Source organism: Neoarius graeffei, chromosome 6 (assembly GCF_027579695.1).
Source record: "Neoarius graeffei isolate fNeoGra1 chromosome 6, fNeoGra1.pri, whole genome shotgun sequence".
NCBI classification, from domain to species: Eukaryota; Metazoa; Chordata; class Actinopteri; order Siluriformes; family Ariidae; genus Neoarius; species Neoarius graeffei.
In genome coordinates this window covers 61,123,389-61,145,406 of record NC_083574.1, presented here as the reverse complement: position 1 = coordinate 61,145,406, position 22,018 = coordinate 61,123,389, and the positions used below count along the sequence as shown (strand labels likewise).

General features: G+C 41.1%; 1 protein-coding gene across 2 annotated transcripts in view; it reads right to left on the bottom strand.

Annotated features, from left to right (window-relative positions):
* Positions 1-11,408: 11,408 nt before the first annotated feature.
* Positions 11,409-22,018, bottom strand: part of gnao1a (guanine nucleotide binding protein (G protein), alpha activating activity polypeptide O, a) — a 189,594-nt gene continuing 178,984 nt past the window's right edge. The window contains exons 7-8 of one of the 2 annotated variants that reach the window (XM_060923965.1): positions 15,884-16,037; positions 11,409-13,828 (exon numbers count right to left, since the gene is read on the bottom strand). In XM_060923965.1, the coding sequence (XP_060779948.1) occupies positions 13,641-13,828; positions 15,884-16,037 (342 nt within the window). In that variant the 3' untranslated portion in view covers positions 11,409-13,640. Of the gene's footprint in view, positions 13,829-15,883; positions 16,038-16,305; positions 19,550-20,154; positions 20,309-22,018 lie in introns of those variants that run through there. The other variant, XM_060923964.1, reaches the window with a different exon arrangement.

The window sequence follows — 22,018 nt, the reverse complement described above, 5'->3', positions numbered from 1 at the left end:
CCTTCTTAAGTCACCCCAATGGCTAGAAATTTCATAATGTGGAAACCAAACTATGCCCAACATTTGAGAATGGCGTGTCAAAACGGCGCGTTGATAAACTCTTCCCTTGTCTACGTCAGCAAGGGAGATGATCCCCACGCCCCCCCTCTGGATTCCCACCCACTGTATGGATTGCCCGCCCAACTCAAAAGTTGCTGTTTGTCCTACCAAGCCTACTGCGCATGCGCAGAACACATGACTACATTTTGCGCTGTACATGGATGTGACAACACAGAAAGGAGTCTGTTTTTACTGCCGACGGGAGAGCCCCTGAAGATGCAGTGGCTTAATTTTATTTACTTCAATAATACGCCGTCGAGTCTACCTAAGACGGTGTATGTTTGTCAGAAGCATTTTCCTGATGAATGTTTCCACAACTTGGGACAGTAGGGCAGGTTTTGCACATCAACTGTCACTGAAGCCTGGGTCCGTACCAAGCATCCCTGCCGCATCAGCAACAAACACCGAACAAGTAAGTGTATAACTGGTTGTTTTGCCGTGTTTTAAAATCGGTGCGTTAGCCTAGCAATGGCTACATTAGCTGTGCAGCTAACCGCTTCCTGCAGTTAGCCAGGTACATGGGCTCAAGTTGTACCATTTTTTTAGACAGGGCGGACGGACCAGGGCATTCGCCTGCCTGGCCGTGCCCGACGAGGAGCGCTCTCGGCCGGCTTGGGAGGCAGACGGCAGCCCCTCCTGGAAGTGCAGTTTTACCATGGGCCTCATGCGGAAAAAAATGACAAAGTCCCACTGCTCAGTTTTACCATGGGCCTCAGGCGGGAAAAAATGACAAAGTCCCAGTTTTACCATGGGCTCGAGTTGTACCATTTTTTTAGACAGGGCGGACGGACCAGGGCATTCGCCCGCCTGGCCGTGCCCGACGAGGAGCGCTCTCGGCCGGCTTGGGAGGCAGATGGCAGCCCCTCCCCCTCCCCCCATGGCACGCCCCCACCCTCTACCCTTCCCCGCCTCCTGCTTCTCATTAGCAAAACGACGCACTGGGAAAAGCGCTGAAATGGGGCTTTCTCCCAGGAGGCTATATCTACGTACCGAGGGTTCATTTCGAGAAAGGCTGCGGATATAACATCCGGAAGCCTCCACGAGCCCGTTTAAAGCATCAACAAACCACCATGCCATGGGCCCTTTAACATTGACATACAGCTTCTTAGCTTCAAACCAAGTAATGACCTTTTCTATTTCTTGGTTGGCCAGTCTTATTAAAGAGTCAAAATCTGAGTGCGACAGAGAAAGATTTGTATCATCGGCAAATAGAATGAAGAAAATAATCAAGGATGCTTCTGCAAGATGTAGATAAGAAGCAATAAAGGTCCCAGAATTGATCCTTGAGGAACTCCACATTTTACTAGATGACATGATTTCATTAATAGCTACATACTGCTGCCTGTTAGATAAGTAACTAATAAACCACTTAAGTGCTGTATCATTTATGCCATAAGCTTTTAGTTTACTAAGTAGAATAGTGTGATTTACCGTATCAAATGCTTTAGACAAAATCGAGAAAGATTCCTATGGTGTATTCTCTGTTATCAATAGCCTTTGTAATTTTATCCAATAATTGTATTAATGCCATTGAGGTTGGGTATCCCTTTCTAAAACCATATTGATGTTTGTACAAGATACAGTATCATTTTCATTAAGGTGTTTCAAAAGACGACTATATATAAGTTTTTCGAGAACCTTTGAAATGCATGGCAAAACTGAAATCGGGCAGTAATTGTTAACTGAAGTAGAATCATTGCTTTTAAAAATAGGAATTACTTTTGCTATTTTTGTTGCATTGGGAACCACGCCATTTTTAAGTGACAATGTTAGGATATACGTAAGGGGAGATAAAATATGGGGGAGAGATATCTTTAGGACTTTTGCACTGATTTCGTCGTGTCCAGCAACAGAATCTTTCAGGTTACATACCACATCTTTAACTTCAGCCATGGATGGTGGTTCAAATGATGTCAGTTGACTATTAAAATGTATCTTAATGTAATCGAGAGGGTCTTTTGACAAAGTGGGAATTTTTCTTTCTAGAGCGGGTCCAATATTAACAAAAAAATCATTGAATTCTTCACAAATCTTGGTTTTATCTGTGATAAATTCAGTATCATTTTGGATTTTGTGTGGGACTGCTTTTATTCTATTGCTGTGATTTAACAAGTCATTAATTACATCCCATTACCTTGCTTAACGTTACTTCTAGCTTCCTCAAATTTGTTGTGGTAATATTTCCTTTTCACAGTTCTTATAGTATGATTTAATTTGTTTTTGTATTCTTTATATGTATACTGAGTCAAAGGCGTTGGGTTTCTAACTTCATGTAGAGTTTGCTTTTCTTCTTAATAGACTTAATAGCCCGGTCACACCGCCCGAACTTTGCTGGAGCGTTCCTGGAGCGGTGAAAAAAATTCATCACCGCTCGTAACCGTTCACCACCGTTTAACAAAAGTTGGCCCCCGTTAAAGCAACGCCGTATATGCTCGGCCACCACTGATGTTTCTCGAGGGGCCCTCCTACCGGTCCGAAAGTTTTGAGCTGCACAAAATATTGCGAGCGGTGAGGAGGGGGCAATTTTCCGCCCCGGCAAAGTTCACCCCCGCTCCACCAACGCCCAGTCAAAGTTTGGCACCGCTAGACGCAAGTTCGTGGACGCTTGGGTCCGCTAGGCCAACGCAGAAATCTTGAATGCTGGACCACCGCTGCTTCGCCAGTGTTGCCCGGGCGGCGATTAAACGTTGCACAAACTTCGGTGGAGCGGTTGTAAGCGTTTTACGAGCGGACACGGGGTTGCTGGAACGGTGTCGGGCGTTGAAGCAGCTATCCATGGCGGCGATGAACTTTGGTTTGGCGTTGGTATAGAGGTGTCAGAGTGGGACCAGAATTTGGCTATAAATACGGGGAGAAATGGACCAGGAGCTCATTTGGAATCGAGCTGCCGTTGAGTTCAGACCTCATCTATATCGAATTTGCTCAAAGTTACAGTAAAACTGTATCACCATGGATGCTGAGAGACTTGCTATGATTGGTGCACTAGTCCAGCAGCAGAATCAGAACCTCCTCAGATTGCAACAAGCTGTTGACAGAAGGAGAAGAGAGAGAAGAAGGAGAGACAGAGTTGTGTGGGTCAGACAGTGGATACTGAGAAGGCCTGAACATGGACTGTATGACAAGCTGATGGTGGAGCTTCTATCAAAAATCTATCAGAACTTGTATCAAAACGATCCGTTCAGCTCCGTAGTCACAAGCGGTATGCCGCTAAACCAACTTTATACCCCCGCCGAGCCAAAGCCCGCATGCGCAGAACGCCACTATACCAACGCTCGCTACCGCTAAACCAACGCTAAAGCAACGCCGGCTTCAGCGGTGCACCGCTAAGCCAACGCCCGTGTTTTCGATTTTTTTCCCATTTTGTGCGCGGTGACGAGCGTTGTCGAAATTCGGCCCCCCCTCCCTACCGTTCAAGGAACGCTCCAGCAAAGTTCAGGTGGTGTGACCAGGCCCTAAGCAAACCACAGGTCAGCCATGGTTTCCTATGAGAATGTGAGCCAATTTTTGTAGTTTTCATTAGAAATGATTCGTCAAACAAAAAACTAAATTTGTTTAGAAATTTGCCGTAGGCCTTTTCTATGTTGGTCTCATCTAAAACGAGGTCCCAAGATGTGCCTGATAGAGATTCAATAAATTTTAGTTTATTTGTTTTGTTAATTTGACGATAAGAAAAACTTATATCATTTAATGGTTCCTCTATTCTAGATATCAAGAAAATCGGAAAATGGTCTGATATGTCAGTGACCATGATGACAGACGCATAGTCGCTATTTCGCGAGTTTGTGTAGATATTGCCAATTAAGGAAGCAGAAGTTGGAGTTATTCTGGTAGGTTTGCATATTACAGGGTAGAATGCGGAAGAGTAAAGGTTATTAATGTGATCAGTGGTGGGGGAGTGTGAGTTTTTAAGTAAGTCTATATTACAGTCACTTAGGATATAGCAAGTACTTCTTTCTTTGTTAATCTTACCCAGGCATTGTGTTAATTGACCATTAAATTCCTGAACATCTGTATTCGGTGGACGATATGCACAACCGATGATGACTTTTTCCCCCTTTTCTAAAGTTTGTACTAGTTCAATGAAAATGTACTGTGTTCCAGATTCATCAGCTTCAAATTCTAAATCATTTCTTTCTACATATGTTAAATCATTTTTTACGTATAAAGGTGGTACCCACCACACCCCACACACACCTACCTTTGAATGTCTGCAGTGATGAATGTTTTTATAGCCAGGTATCTTGTAATTATTGATGGTATTTTCAGTTAGCCAAGTCTCTGTTATGGCAATTACTGAGAACATGTATTTCAAATAAATAAATAAATAAATAAATAAATAAATGTGGCCTGATCTGATTAATCACATTTTCATTTACATCATATGGATGGCCAGGTCATATGGATGGTGCGTCACTTACCTGGGGAAGAGATGGCACCATGATACACTATGGGAAGACGACAAGCCGGTTAAGGCAGTGTAATGCCCTGGGCAATGTTCTGCTGGGAAACTGTGTGTAATGGCAGTCAGGTTACTTTGAAACGTACCTCCTACCTAATCATTGTTGCAGATCAAGTACACCCCTTTATGGCAACAGCATTCCCTAATGCCAGTGGCCTCTTTCAGCAGGACAATGCGCCCTGCTACACTGCCAAAATTTGTTCAGATATGGTTTGAGGAACATGACAAAGAGTTCAAGATGTTGGCTTGGCTTCTAAATTCCCCAGAACTCAATTTGATCAAGCATGTGTAGGATGTGCTGGACAAACATGTCTGATCCATGGAGCCCCCACCTTGCAAGTTACAGGACTTAAAGGATCTACTGCTAAATTCTTGGTGCCAGATACCACAGCACACCTTCAGAGATCTTGTGGAGTCCATGCCTTGATGGGTCAGAACTGTTTTGGCAGCACAACAGCAACCCACAGAATATTAAGCAGGTGGTTTAATGCACGCAACATGCAAAAATATATTTAGGTAGGATAGAATAGGCTATAAACACATTCATGATACTGGAATATTAAATGGAGTTCTTTAATAGAAAAGGAGACTCTGGAAGAACCAGTGTTCATAAAGGTTCTTCATGAAGTGACATGGCTGAGAAAAGAAGCAAACAGTGGATACTAAGGGCACAAAGAGACTTTGGAGATAACGCAATGAGAACTGCACTGAACACATCCATCCATCCATCCATCCATTATCTGTAGCTGCTTATCCTGTTCTACAGGGTCGCAGGCAAGCTGGAGCCTATCCCAGCTGACTATGGGCGAGAGGCGGGGTACACCCTGGACAAGTCGCCAGGTCATCACAGGGCTGACACAGAGACTAGCATTCACACCTACGGTCAATTTAGAGTCACCAGTTATCCTAACCTGCATGTCTTTGGACTGTGGGGGAAACCGGAGCACCCGGAGGAAACCCACACAGACACGGGGAGAACATGCAAACTCCACACAGAAAGGCCCTCGCCGGCCACGGGGCTCGAACCCGGACCTTCTTGCTGTGAGGCGACAGCGCTAACCACTACACCACCGTGCTGCCTGTGCACTGAACACAAATATATCTATATTAATCAAAATACATAAGACATTTCAGTGTCTTTAATTAAGTGTCTTTTGCAAAGATAAGAATAATAATTATTCTACAAAGCTCTCGAATTTCCATAAAAAGTAGAAGGTTATGCAAATTAATGATATAAAATCACACTTGATTCATGGCTGTAATTGAATATAGCGAGTCTAAAAAAGATAAGTGGAAGGAAAGTGTTTCTGGTGCATCATTCCATCACTGGAGAGTAACGGAGCAAATGAGGTTTTTATATCTTCAGCTGACTCAGTAGGTGACCTTTAGGATAAAAGCAGTAACATACAGACCACACAATATTCTCTTTACGATGTTTCTCTTAAGAGTAGCCATTATAAAAAGGCATGATCTGATAACCCTACAGTCCAGTACAATGGTTTTTGATATAGGACTGTATTAGCTTACAAATGGAATGGCATTAAATGACATAACACAAGGGCAAAAGTGCAAGAATTTGTGTCGAGTATCACAGTTAGCTTTACAAATCCCAAAACTCTAATCTTGGAACTGAATCGCTTGTATGTGCATGTCCTTGATTTGAAATATCAAAAGTCCACCCTTTCATGAAGGTGACAAAATACATGAAACTGTGTGTGATGTAAGTGATGGGGATTGCTTGCCCAAGAAATCTGCACCCGGCTGTCTCCTAGCAACAAGCAGATGGTGGTGCTGCACTATAAATAACTGTATGTGTGTGTATATATATATATATATATATGCATGTGTAAAGCAAAGTAGCTTACAGGGACAAAGCCCATAACTAGACATTACATAAGCAAACGTATAGAGTTTTGATGGCTGTGTGTAGATTTGACCGGTTTTTCATGTTATAGGTAGGTAAGAACCTTTTGGCCATGTCAGTCATCATATGTTGAGATGTATACACGGGTACATTAGCGATAGGCCAGGTGCAGAGATTTGCATGGATGCTGTCGAACACACAGTGACAGAGACTGAAGCATTATTATGGATATTGAATTGTGTTTTGGTACAGCACATCACTGTGTGAGCATGTTGCATTATTTCTGTCATTGCAATACAGAAAAGGGGCTATTAGACTTTATAGCCAGAAGAGGGAGAACAAAGATCTCATTCACGCTCTCCTTCAGGTCTTTAGTCTTCCTCCCCCACCCATCCATGCTGTACTTGTAAGCCTCTGTTCATGCTCTCTCTCTCTCTGTGTGTTGCAGTGTGAAATATGGTTCTGAAGCATGAGCGTCTATTTTAAAGCCTGTTCAAATGTGAACAGAAAAAAAAAATCCTTCAGGAGAAAGATAGAAAATGCCTGCACACTGTTTCCATGATTATACAGCAATTTACGGTATTTCAACCCAGTTGAACACTTGTTAGGTTGAGGATATTAACTATGAGAGAAAAAAAATCTAAATCCCTCCATTCGAACACAGCCATAACTGTGCAGTTTGTAAAACGTACATCGTATTGTTCATTCTGTGCCTGATTTTTTTTAAATAAAAATGGCTGCTTATAATTTGTCTACCACATAAGACAAGTAAGATGGAAACAACTGCTGAACACTGCTAAAATCTTCAACGAAGAGACAAAATTCATTTGCTATATTTGTTTGGTTTTGCACCCTATCTTTGGATTGCCCCCTCCCGCACAAATCACATAATTTACGCTGAGCGTCACTACCCTGAAGGACAATGGGATAGAACTGATAAATGTCTTGAGAAATGTCCCATTAGCCAACAGGCAGAGTTTACTTCCTCTGAGGTTTCTTATACTGTGACACACTTCCTCAGTCAGCCACTGGTCTTCTGTATTACGATCTGATCCAGCTCAGCACGATTTTCCCACTCCTAGTAGTGAAGGCTTATGTAATTTGAGAAAATTATAAATAGTCGAAATTGGATTAGTTTCACATAATTGATGAAATGACTGATTGCAAGTGGGTCCAGACTTTTAGAACATACTGTGTATAATGTCATGTTTCCCCCTCAATTTGTTACACCCTTAGTATAAAGTAGATTTTTTTAACTAATCAATCTGCAAACAATATTTCATGATGAAAAAGTATAATAAAGAGGTTTGCATTTGTAAATATGATCTCTCTCTCTCTCTCTCTCTCTCTCTCTCTCTCACACACACACACACACACACACGAGTACATCTCAAACAATTAGAATATCATGGAAAAAGTTCAATATTTTCCATGAGCTACTTAAGAAAGTGAACATTTAACATAGTCTAGACTCATTGCACGTAAACTAAAATGTTGTTGACAGTTGTCCAGAAGACTATCATCAACACCCTCCACAAGGAGAGTAAGCAACAGAAGGTCATTGCTGAAAAGGATGGCTGGAAAAGGTGCACATGCAACAGGGATGACCGCAGCCTTGAAAGGATCATCAAGAAAAATCGATTCAAGAACTTGGGAGAGCTTCACAAGGAGTGGACTGAGGCTGGTGTCAGTACATCAAGAGCCACCACACACACACATCTTCAGGAAAGGGGCTACAACTGTCACATTCCTAATATCAAACCACTCCTGAATCAGAGACAACGTCAGAAGCGTCTTACCTGGGCTAAGGAGAGAAAGAACTGGACTGTTGCTCAGTGGTCCAAAGTCCTCTTTTCATATGGAAGTAAATTTTGCATTTAATTTGGAAATCAAGGTCCTAGAGTTTGGAGGAAGAGTGGAGAGGCACAGAATCCAAGGTGTTTGAAGTCCAGTGTGACGTTTCCACAGTCCGTGATGATTTGGGGTGCCATGTCATCTGCTGGTGTTGGTCCACTGTGTTTTATCAAGTCCAAAGTCAATGCAGCCGTCCACCAGGAGAATTTAGAGCACGTCATGCTTCCATCACTGACAAGCTTTATGGAGATGCCGATTTCCTTTTCCAGCAGGACTTAGCACCTGCCTACAATGCCAAAAGTATTACCAAATGGTTTGCTGACAATGAGATTGCTGTGCTTGATTAACCAACCAACTCACTTGGCCTGAATCCCATAGAGAAGTCAAAGACAAGTTCAATATCATGCTCGCTGAAAGGAGTATATCTGATATAACATGAAAAAAGCCATTATTATTATTATTATAATAATACTTACACACTTCATATAATATATCTTATTATATCCCTTTATATCCCATATTATATCATATCCCTTAATATTCTCGAAGGCCAACGCTAGCTTACGCGAGTTGGCGCAGTCAGTGCAGCAGTGAAGTCACCGTCCAGCTGGTGTAGCATTCATCAGTAGTGTTAGCAAATGCTAATAAAGCAGTCAAGCCAGTGCTATTGAGAGCAAGTAGCACAGGTTAATGACCGAGAAGCTAAGATTTCTGTCTTCAGACATTTCTTCCATGCACGCTCACCACAGTATTTTTCACTCAGACTTAAGTATTCATTTCCCTATATAATTTACTGAGTTGCTTTTAAAATCAACATCGACAACAACATGCAGCAGAGCTACCTGACAACCTGCTGCTAATCCCTTGCAAAATCCTTTTCCCTGTTGCTTTTTTGGTGTCTCTGGTCAAGTTTTGGCTGAGCTAAAGTCCCAGCTCTAATAGGAATGGTTCACCATTGCTTGTAAATATGCATGAAGAATATCTCATGATGTTTTGGTAGCCTTTCGAGTGTTGAACGCATCTTTCTCTTTCTTGGCGAACAAAGAAATGCTTCTGCGCATGCGCAGCAGTAAACCTTCTCATTGGACATTCGCATCAGCTCCGATGTGTGACATCATGTTGTCTTGACAACCATGCAATATCGTAAACCACATTCAACGCTCATTCTCCATTGGGTAGAGTGACGTAATACACGTAGGATTAGTGATATGCTAACAATATTGCATGCTATCGAACCAAATGAATGAAACCTGCTAGAAGGGAATAGAACATGTTTTTATTCCATCGAAAAAGTGTCCTGGATGTATCATAATTCCTGATATTTCACTCCAATGACTTCACTCCCAGTGTTTTCCTGCTGACTTGATGCGCATTGCCACAATGGCAAACCGGTTCAGAATTAAAATTCTTCTGATTAACTTTTGTATTTTTTTAGTGGATGAGTGTATATAATAAAGAACTTTACATGGTGGTCCGAAGATGTGCATCTTCTCATGTTGAAAAATATTCCATTGATTCACTTTGCTCACTCGTGACATATACATTCACCACTCAAAGATAAACTATGTAGAGAGAAAGATGAAAAATACTGTATCACAATTATTCAGACCCTTTGAACACTTTCAGCTGCAATTCTAGCCTTGTCATCTCGCATATGACGACAGCCACAATTCCAGCATTTTCAGATGATCTTTAATTCATATCTGCAGAACATCTCAAACTTATTCAAGTGGAGGACTTTCTGTACTGCTAGTATCAGGTCTTTTTTCCCCTCCTTCCAAATGTTCATTCAGGTTCAAGTCTGTTTGGGCTGGGCCACTCAAAGATATTCGTGTACTTGCCCCAGTGCCAGTCCTTCAGGACAAGGAGTGGCTTGTCTTGGCTGTGTTTTGAGTTATCCTCTTCAGTTGGAGATCCTGAGCCATCTTGAGCAGGTTTCTACAACAATGTCTCTATTTTGAACTATTTAATCCTTCTCTTGATCCTGACAAGCCTCATAGTTCCTGTTGTTGAAAAACATCCCCACAGCTTGATGCTGCCACCACCATGCTTCACTGTTGGTGATGAGCAGTACTAGCCAATTCTGTCTCTTGGCATTTTGGCTCAATTTTGGTTTCATCAGACCACATCAGCTTGTTTCGTATGGTCTTTAGATGCCCTTTGGGTGCCATGATGTGCCCTTCACTGGCGAGTGGAATTCATCCAAATCATACCCTAAAGGCTGAATTGGTGAAGAGTTGGTTGTCCTTGCGGTAGATTCTTTCATCTCGAAAGAAAACACTCAATATATCAGAGTCACTCTTGGGTTCTTGGTCACTTTTCTGACTAAAAGCCTGGTCTCCATTTGCTAAGTTTGTATGGACAGCCAATACAGAACCTGTTTCAATTTAAGAAGCTGCAGGTGTTCTTTGAGACCCTGAAAGCTGCAGATTTTTTGGTACCTTCCCCAGACCTGTGCCTCAACACAATCCTGCCTTCATAAACAGGACAATTCTGTTCATGGACCACTCATTTGATCTCTGGTCTGTTTTTTTTTTCTCCATCATTCAGGGCTTCATAGATGTGTGCCTTTCCAGATCATGTCCACTCAACTTGTTTATCACATGTGAACTTTAAGTTAGAAATATCTCAAGAATGACCGATTAAACAACCCTGAACAAGGTGTTTCCCATTTTGTAGCAGTTTTTGCAGGTTGATTTGAAATGTTGTTTAATCCATTTAAGAGTAAAGCTATAAAATAACTAAATGAGGAAAAATAGAATGGATCTGAATACTGAATGCATTGTATCTTGGAGCAGCTCCGCCATCAGATTATAGGGATAAAGTAAGCATGTGATGATTGATCAATATTTGTATTCTGGGCAGTTTGTTACAAGTAGCCCATGATACAAGCGCTTTAATAAGAAAGTCATTTAAATATCACATAACTGATGAATCTCTACATGCATTTGGGATTTTTTTTTTTTTTTGGTCACACGAGAAACATGAACCAAGATTGTAATGTTCAGTTTACACAAGCTTGACTTTTTACCCATAGATATTTTTAACATATGTAATGCATACAGTATACACACAAGTAACCATTCATAAGCAATAAGGAAAGATAGACAATCAAAACCTGACAGCTAGAGGTTTGTAGTCATGAAAACTGTGGCTTTTAATGTAAACACTACATTCGATTGGTTTTCCAGCACGAACATCCCACATGAAAGAACAACCATTCACTAAAGTAGAGGGAGAAATAAGCAGCACAGAAAGCATTCACTGGAAGAGGGTAAAAAGAAAGGCCAAAGGAAAATTGGGGTAAGGGGTATGTGGAGAAAAGAATATCCCAAAGCATAACTGGTATATGTTACTACACACAGGGTTTGAGTGTTTTTTTTCTCTTCATCTTCTTTTTCCATTAGTCAAACTAAGGCGGCAGGTCGAGGGAGGTGATTTACATCATTCCAAATCTACGTGTGTCAAGTGAGAGCTGTGCTTTTCTATGCAGACTTGGAAAGAGTTTTCTTTTTTTCTCTTGAATACAATTCCCCCAAAAGAAATAATGCATGAGGAAGAGAAAGCGCATGACGTCTGTACAGCCTAGTGCATCCACCGCTTTGGGTCTGCACACCACAAAGTGGTTCTTCCAAAAAAAAAAAAAAATTATTAAATTAAAAAAAAAAAAAAAACATATACTGTTTTCTGGCCAAGTACTGCAATGCAGGACAAACAGGCAAAAGGGAATTGGAACAGTTCAACATCAACATTGGTCAGTAAGAGTGTTTTCAAGAGTGAATTGCAGGAACCCTTGAAAAATGTTTCTTTAAAAAAAATAAAAAGGGGGGGAGGAAAAAATGTTGTGGAGCTACAAAGCACAAGTAATATAGTTTTAATATTACAGAATTGTCATCTTTTGTATTATCCTCATTACCACTGTTTATTACTGTCTATTGTCATTTTGGATTACGTCTACATGAGAAGAATCTAGAACCAGAGGATCTACAGCCGCCTATAAAGGCATGTAGCCCAACGTCCATCATCCATTCGGCACCATGTTATTGGTTATGAGGGTATTTGTCCCACCCCCACCCCCCACACACACCCAGATTACACAATGCTCTCCCTTTGTTGCTGTCGTTTCTTTTTTTTTAAAACTTTTTTCTTCACGTTTTTTTGCTATTTTTTTATTTTGTTGGTTTTTTTAATCATTATTTATTTCTTCGATTTTATCTAAGTGAAGCAGGTAGCTGTTTCTTTATACAAAGGCCAAAGGGTCATGCTATGTTGTGTCAGGACCTGTCAGAATGGACTGACTCTGTTACCCAGCCTGGAGACAAACTAAATCAGGAAGTCTAGGAAAAGAAAGTAAAGTAATGAGGGAAGGCAGGACAGTAGGAGCGAGGTATGTGGGACAGGTGATCAATAAATAAATTAATAAATTAATAAAACAATAAAAAAGTAGAAGTTCCTTATATGACAGTGTTAATAATCATGTCATTATAGTTTACTAGTGTTGCTAGTTTCCCAGACCTATCGTTCTCACAAGGTTGGCACTGATATGACAATTTTAATAACCAGGAACTAGTCAAGGGGCTCAAAATCATACTCAGCATGGCCCCAGACACCAACAGAAAATTCAGCTGGCACACGCCAGGAACAGAACACACAGACTGAACAACACTCAACAAAATGAAAAAAGGAAGCGTATAAGGGTGCAGTCCTAGGGTTCACCTTCTCCATAACATTGACCAGCTAACAGAACAAATGTTGCCATGAAAACCCAATCTAATTAAAACCCAACGTACAGGAACACGCTACAACTGCAGTTTGGCTTTGACTGAAATATCCCTGGTGCTCACGACTAACTGTCTAAGCTGTTGATACAGCTTTTTTTTTTTTTTAATGTCTTCCCCATTACATCATCATTAGCATACATAATAATTACATCATTAGCGTAACATTGTATACTCAGGCAAAATGTGTATCGTTCAGCCTCCCGACTGATATACACGTAATAAATATACAGACAATAAACAAAAACATAAAAATATCGTCAAAGAAAGATATTTTTGAGAACAAAAATAAGGGTTTAGTTCAAACCGAAAAGACACCGTGGAAAATAAGGGAAAAAACAAAAACAGCAAAGAAGAGAACAAAAAGAAGGTCCCAACTTTGTTCTAAAACCATAAAGGCTGGGTTTCTATAAGAAATCAGTTCTGTTGGCAGCTCTTTGACAAACTAAAAACATTTTATGTATAGTATTTATATATATTTATATATATATGCCTATTTTAAAATTATCATCATTATTATTTACCAACTTGCATTTTTGATAATAATCATTTCCAAAGGAATTGGCTCAAGTGCGCATGAGTGGCCTCAGTACAAGCCACAGCCCCGCAGGTTGTTGGCGATGATGATGTCAGTGACTGCGTCGAAAACCACCTGGATGTTCCCTGTGTCCGTGGCACAGGTCATGTGACAGTAGATCTCCTTATTGGGCGAACGGTTCTTGCTTTCGAACTGTGCTTGGATGTATGCAGCTGCATCATCATAAGTGTTAGGGCCTGAGAAGGGAACAGTGAGGAAAATGGGAGAGAAGAAACAGTGGAGGAGTCAGTGAACAAGAAAATAAAGAGAAGCAAGAAAGAGGTAGGAACAGAAATGAGAATGACGTGTCATTCATAGCCGGTTTCAATGTTGTTCACATCAAGGACTCGAGCTCATCCTTGTATCCCATCGGCCTTCTTTATGGATAACTTCTTGGGGCTCCGACGTTCACTCAGAAGTGACAAGTATGTACATTTATCAACTCTATTCTTTCATAGTCTGTTCTTTCATGCGATTTTTTCCTTGCCTTAAAAAAGCTAAGACATTTTACCTCATACGCCAAAGCCATCATGCTGTACGTCAAGAACTCAGTATAATAGCCTGTCTCCCCAGCATGAGAGACAAGAGCGGTGGTGGGTTCATAAGTTCAAATCCCAAAGATGCACCAGCCATCCGTAGCCAGGAGTCCAAGAAAGCAAAATTGGCCATACTCTCTTGGTGGGAGAGTGGTCATACTTTCTCCCCCGTCAATCATGAATATCGGTGTGCTCATGTATGTGCAAGAGGGTAGATGGGGCTTTCCTCAAAGTGTGTTATGCTTCCCTGGTAACACTGCATGAGCATCAATTTGAAAAGATGCGCTTGGCTGGCTTACTCAGTGCATTTACAGGCACATCCAAATCGAGCTACTGTCGGTAACTGAGCTAATGGTCCCAGCAGGGGTGCCAGAGAAATCCAATCCTACATGCACACAAGGAAATCGAGCTATTGTGTGAGGTACATTGTGCACCTGAGCCACAGGTGGCGCTACACGCCCCATCGTGTTGGTACACTTCCGGTTGTCGTCATGAAGAAGAGCTATTCAAGAGTATAAACAAAGTTATCAGTTCCGTGTTCACAAGAAGAACGACGACGAGGACAGCAACATCGATATATATATATATATATATATATATATATATATATATATATATATATATATATATATATATTCAACTCCTTAAGCTGAATGAGCATGAACTCTATCTCCTCATTGCTCCAGAAGTGCACGTTTCTACTACTGTTGTCATGCCGACCGAGGCTGCTGTGTTTCCCGCTTGTGGTCTCGTCACTCGTCACTCCCGGAAGGGGCAGTGCTGAAGTAAGTAGCTCGACTACGTAGCTCAATAGGGTTTACATGCACTAAGTAGCTCGGCTACAATTGCATAATCTAGGTCGCGTAGCTCGATTACGAGAAATCCAGTTCGGTACGATTTCAGCCGAGCTAAGGTGTTTCCATGGCATTTAGAACTTCGATTTCAGTCGAGCTACGGCAGAAATTCGATTTTCTCTATGTGCATGTAAACGCACTGAATGTCTCTTGAAGGAAGCATGTGTTAGCCTTCACCCTCCCCAACTGGTAGCCGTTATATGATTTGATGGTCCACAAAAATCCAACAAATTTCCCTACTGGTCCTTTCGTATATAAATTTTAGGAAGCATCACACCTTTATAACCAACAGTTGTCAAGCTAAATTCTCTAAGCCTCTAATGAAGACTCACTGAAAGCATAATTTTCATGGCAAAACTCACTGAACTCATTCTCATCTGTTTCAGTTTAATCTCAGACAAAATTCAACAACATATTATTCCATCCATCCATCATCCATAACTTCTTACCCTGTGCAGGGTCGCGGGCAAGCTGGAGTCTATCCCAGCTGACTATGGGCGAGAGGTGGGGTACACCCTGGACAAGTCATCAGATCATCGCAGGGCTGACACATAGACACAAACAACCATTCACACTCACATTCACACCTACGGTCAATTTAGAGCCACCAATTAACCTAACCTGCATGTCTTTGGACTGTTGGGGAAACCCACGCAGACACGGGGAGAACATGCAAACCACACAGAAAGGCCCCCGTCGGCCACTGGGCTCGAACCCAGAACCTTCATGCTGTGAGGCGACACTGCTAACTGCTACACCACTGTGCCACCTCAGCTTTGGTGGGTGTTACATGAAGTGATCAACGATTATCCTAACAAGAAATAATAACAATAATAATAATGCCATCTGTATGCATTCTTACCCGTGTACTCTGGGAAACAGATACTCAGTGGTGACTTCTTGATCTTTTCAGCAAACAGATCTTTCTTGTTGAGGAAGAGAATGATGGAAGTGTCAATGAAGAATTTGTTGTTGCAGATGGAGTCAAACAGCATAAGAGACTCGTGCATGCGATTCTGCAGGGAAAGAACCGAATAAAGAAAGAATGCAGAACAGGTTAGCCAGAGGAAAAAATAGAAAAGGAAAGGAAAGGTGATTGAGGCCAAGGTGTGTGAGCTGTGGCCCACAAAAGCAGCAAGTAAGATGAACGAAGCGAAGATACAAGTCATATTCTTGAGTCATACTCCTTAAACTGTTTCCGTGTAAGAGTATCAGGGTGTGACCTGGATGTGGGGTTGTATGCATTAAGACAGAGACCAGAAACAGTCGAGCCCACACAATAAGTTTCAAGTGGCACTTTATTCATTTCATATAAATACATACACACAAATACACATCCATTGTTGAATAAATAATCAAGAGCAGTGAATGACAACTACAGCAGACAGACATACAACTGAGAGAAACACAGTGACTCTAGATGCTTTGCACTGAAAGTGTGAACAGATGGCACAATAAAACAGCACCAAGCTCCTGGCACTTATACCTGTAATAAAGTTATTCCTCCAATCCAGATTCTTCCGATAATGGATGGCGTTATTTAAAAATCGCCATCCAACTTGGCTGCAAATGTCCTGTTTTATAACTAATCATGTGTTGGCTAAAAGTAAAATCATGGTAGTGTTAATACTACTTGCAGTGAACGCATGAAGAAAAATAACTTATATGAAAGATATTTAAACATCTTTTGCAAATACGAAATAGCATAAAGACAGGACACCGCTTCCTTGCTTTTACAATCCCCTTTCAATATTCTGCAACTGCATTATTTCATTGGCCAGAAAACTCATTCCAGCAGGTAACATGATGTCAAATGGATTATTTCTCTCCAATCATAGATCAGAGCCCGTGCTGACAGCAGTCTAGCCACAGTACTGACTGCTGTATAAAACCACAGGAACAAATCAGCCATTAGTCACTCAATGTGAGCTGATTGAATTACCCACAAATCTCTTTATGCGGCCAAAAACTTCATTTCCCATAAGTCTCTGGACCGACGCATCATTTTTTTTTCCTTTTCACCTTGGCCACACAAGCTGATGCCCATCATTCACCTAACCAGGAGCACAAAGCTTATGGATCATTACTCTGGCAGGAAGGCTAGCTTTAAAGCCATGGTCGTTAAACATCTCTGGAAGAGCGATGGAGAGAAATTAAACGAGAGAAATAGAAAGCTGGGAGAAGGTCAGGGTCGCCATGAAAAGGCTCTCACGTTTGGATGGATAAGAGGGCGGAGAGTTGTTTTGTGTTTGCAACAAGATACATAAATGACCTTCCAGCTGAGATGCCCACCGATTCAGAAAGCGACGCTCATCCGTCACTAATCTGGTGTTTACTTTTACACACACACACACACACACACACACACACACACACACACACACACACACACACACACACACACACACAGAGCAGCAAGAGAAGCTTGCATCATCGCCAGCAGAACGTCCAATCATGAAACTTCATCTCACCTAAAAACTGTTTCCTTCATCAGGGGAAAATAACTGGCTTGAGATCATAGCCTTGCCACTTAATGAGCACAATCTCAATCTTTTATAGTACTTTATGCACCAAACACAGTTAATGAGAAACACTGCAGTGCAACGACCTCAGTTTTGGCGTTTCCAGCATAAAGAATAAACGACTACTAAAGGCTTACAAAAGCAACCATTCGGTTCCATAAGGTGACCCAGTGATGATATTCCCAATGGTGCTGTACAATCAAGGAGTAATGGGAAAATTAGGACACCCAACATCTACGGCAAATATAGCTCCGAGGCCATCCATTAGTGAAACGGCTACCTAGCTTGACATACAGCTTTGCAGATAACAGGTACAGAAGTGCTGTGACGTGCCGAGTGTTTTCTGACCCAGTATTCCGATTTCTCAAAGCAGCTCTAATTAGGCAAATGACAAAGAACGTTGTGATGTGTCTGTAACTACAACAGCACTTTTCTTTCTAATTAAATCAAGATGTACCCAATCCCATGATTCTTGATGTCTTCCCACCATTACAAATCACTGCCTGCCTCTTCCTGTTTCATTCAGCCAGGCTGATCCATATTAAAAACACTTCCTACCACCCAGTGAAATTCTGTTACTCTCAGACGCGTGATGAGAGTTAGGAAAGGATATCAGCACACTCTTTGTAACAAGCCATCACCCAGATTCCAAGGGAAGAGGAGACGAATGGAAAGATTGATTGGAGGCTTTCAGTAGGCTAAATTACAGACTAGGGCCAAAGTAAACAGCAAACGACCTGAGGCATACTAGCTGAACTGTTCTGACACTATGATTAAACTGTACAGAATGAAAGACGGGCAATGCACATGGACTGTTGTGGATGCACAAGCTTAAAGCACACCACCAGACGTTTAATTAAAAAAAAAACGCCAAGTGGTTTGATCATTACAAATTAATCTTCAGTTTCTGTTAATATCACCGATCGGCTGAATAAATCAAAGCGAAATTACAGCTTTGACTGTGGTATATACACCAGGAACACTTAAACTGTTTTTTTTTTTTAATACACACCGATTGTACCTTCAGTCCCGTGATAGAAACAGAACCTTGCACTTTTAGCGTTTAGAGTTTAATAGGAATAATACAAATAAACCAGCAAAAAAAAAAAAAGTTAAAGTTGAAAACTGGTAAAGTATACTGGTATGGTATACTCAGATTTTTACTTTTTTTTTTTTAATGTGTTGAGACAACACCATTTCTGCAATAGAGCTGCTCAAGGCATCATTTGGTGAGTGGACCTTTTAATAAATTTCATCAACATTCAAGTCTTGACAATATATAAAAATCTTTCCTATGGCACTGTAAATATGAGATGGTCTCAAAAGACTGTAATATACATGTAGTACAGCAATAATACCCTTTTCAGGCAAATGATGCTACAAGGTGCTTTGAGTTTCCAAACCAGTAAAAGGAAAAATATTTCAAGACAGCGAGGCTTTACTGATGATTTGACCCTGTTTGACGTCGTTATTTTGGCCTTTGAATAATTACGGAGATCATTTTAAGAGTAAATACAGGGACAGAAAAGGTAGCGTTGAACAGGATAAAGTTAACCGGGTATTTAAATGAATTCAACTCCTATCTCTTCCGTGTGCCAGCTTGTTTAAACATTTAATAAACGATGTGAGAATGTGAGACTTCACTTCCACACTATGCCTAAATCAATAGCTGGGTCTTAATCTTTAAAGTGAGCTTATCCACTTGTTTTTGATTGTAGAGGAAGCTCTTTGGTTAGCTTTCAGTCTGTTGTCCACTACTGGAGAGCTAGACAGAGAACAAAATAAAGGTGTATAAGAGATCTGAGAGCAGGCCCGGGCTCAGTAAAGACCACAGAAACGCAAGTTGTTGGCGATGATGACATCAGTGACCGCATCGAAGACGAACTGGATATTGTTGGTGTCGGTGGCGCAGGTGGTGTGCGCGTACACCTCCTTATTGAAGGACTTGTTCTTGCTTTCGTACTGCGACTGGATGTATGCCACTGCCTCCAGGAACGTGTCAGGCCCTGAAGCGCAACACAAAGCAGAAAGCGAAGGCAAAACAAGTGTGGAGGAAGACAGAATGAAGTGATGGAGACGAGAGGTAGAGGGAAGGAGCATTGTAAGGGTTTCCGAATACAATAGTGGACAGCAAAGGAACAAAAGTTTGGACGTACAAAAACAAAGCAGCAGCGTAAAAGCAGTGCAGGGGAAACAAAAGGATGTCATGAAATCTCAAGCTGTAAAAAAAAAAATATATATTAGGCCACACAGTGATCATGTGAAGGCCTGACATTGTGACTGACTGATGAAATATGGTAGTGCACGGATGTTGTGGCAAGATAAGTGAGGAGGAGCTCGAATACAATGAAAATGGATCGGCAGAATGGGAAGTGGACTCGGCTTCGTCATTCTATAAACTGATCTGAAAACATGGAGACTTTATCTCAGTATTAAAAAACTGCCTGGAAGATTAGCAATGGTAATTTGCCACCACTCTATAGGTTTTTAAAAATTTATTATTATTCTACTTCTTTTTTTTTTTTTTTACCTATTGACTCTCAGATGGTTTTCTTCCCCTAGAAATCTCATTTGCACTGGAAAGAACAGCATGTCACGGCGATAATTTTACCTGTGTACTCAGGGAAGCAGATAGTTAAGGGTGATTTCTTTATTTTCTCCTCAAATATGTCCTTCTTGTTAAGGAAAAGAATGATGGAGGTGTTTGTGAACCATTTGTTGTTGCAGATGCTGTCAAATAGCTTCAAGGACTCATGCATGCGGTTCTGTGGAATAAAAAAAAAACAAAAAAAAACCCAAACAAGGCGTCAGACTTTCTGCTCGGAGTCATATGTTCACACACACAGAGAAAATCACTTTTTAATTATTAGAACCAATTATCAGAACATATTAGAATACTAATTTTATATATAAATGCGCATGCAAATGCACTTTAAGCAGTGAAAGGAAGGGAAATCAGAAAAAGTTCGTAAGTAAATTAATTAATGAGAAAGCCACATCCCCAGGCAAGGTGATGCATTATAAATGTTAGCTATTGCAGCATAATGAGGACAAGCGTTTACAGTAATTATTTCTCCAGCATGTGTCTATGTTACAGTGGTGCTTGAAAGTTTGTGAACCCTTTAGAATTTTCGATATTTCTGCATAAATATGACCGAAAACATCATCAGATTTTCACACAAGTCCTAAAAGGAGATATAGAGAACCCAGCTAAACAAATGAGACAAAAATATTATACTTGGTCATTTATTTATTGAGGAAAATGATCCAATATTACATATCTGTGAGTGGCAAAAGTACGTGAACCTTTGCTTTCAGTATCTGGTGCGACCCCCTTGTGCAGCAAATAACTGCAACTAAACGTTTGCGGTAACTGTTGATCAGTCCTGCACACCGGCTTGGAGGAATTTTAGCCCATTCCTCCATACAGAACAGCTTCAGCTCTGGGATATTGGTGGGTTTCCTCACATGAACTGCTCGCTTCAGGTCCTTCCACAACATTTCGATTAGATTAAGGTCAGGACTTTGACTTGGCCATTCCAAAACATTAACTTTATTCTTCTTTAACCATTCTTTGGTAGAACGACTTGTGTGCTTAGGGTCGTTGTTGAGATTGCGTTCATGGACAGATGTCCTGACATTTTCCTTTAGAATTTGCTGGTATAATTCAGAATTCATTGTTCCATCAATGATGGCAAGCCATCCTGGCCCAGATGCAGCAAAACAGGCCCAAACCATGGTGATACCACCACCATGTTTCACAGATGGGATAAGGTTCTTATGCTGGAATGCAGTGTTTTCCTTTCTCCAAACATAACACATCTTTTAAACCAAAAAGTTCTATTTTGGTCTCATCCGTCCACAAAACATTTTTCCAATAGCCTTCTGGCTTGTCCACGTGATCTTTAGCAAACTGCAGATGAGCAGCAATGTTCTTTTTGGAGAACAGTGGCTTTCTCCTTGCAACCCTGCCATGCACACCATTGTTGTTCAGTATTCACCTGAAGGTGGACTCATGAACATTAACATTAGCCAATGTGAGAGAGGCCTTCAGTTGCTTAGAAGTTACCCTGGGGTCCTTTGTGACCTCGCCGACTATTACACGCCTTGCTCTTGGAGTGATCTTTGTTGGTCGACCATTCCTGGGGAGGGTAACAATGGTCTTTAATTTCCTCCATTTATACATAATCTGTCTGACTGTGGATTGGTGGAGTCCAAACTCTTTAGAGATGGTTTTGTAACCTTTTCCAGCCTGATGAGCATCAACAATGCTTTTTCTGAGGTCCTCATTAATCTTTGTTCATGCCATGATACACTTCCACAAACGTGTGTTGTGAAGATCAGACTTTGATAGATCCCTGTTCTTTAAATAAAACAGAGTGCCCACTCACACCTGATCATCATCCCATTGATTGAAAACACCTGACTCTAATTTCACCTTCAAATTAACTGCTAATCTTAGAGGTTCACATACT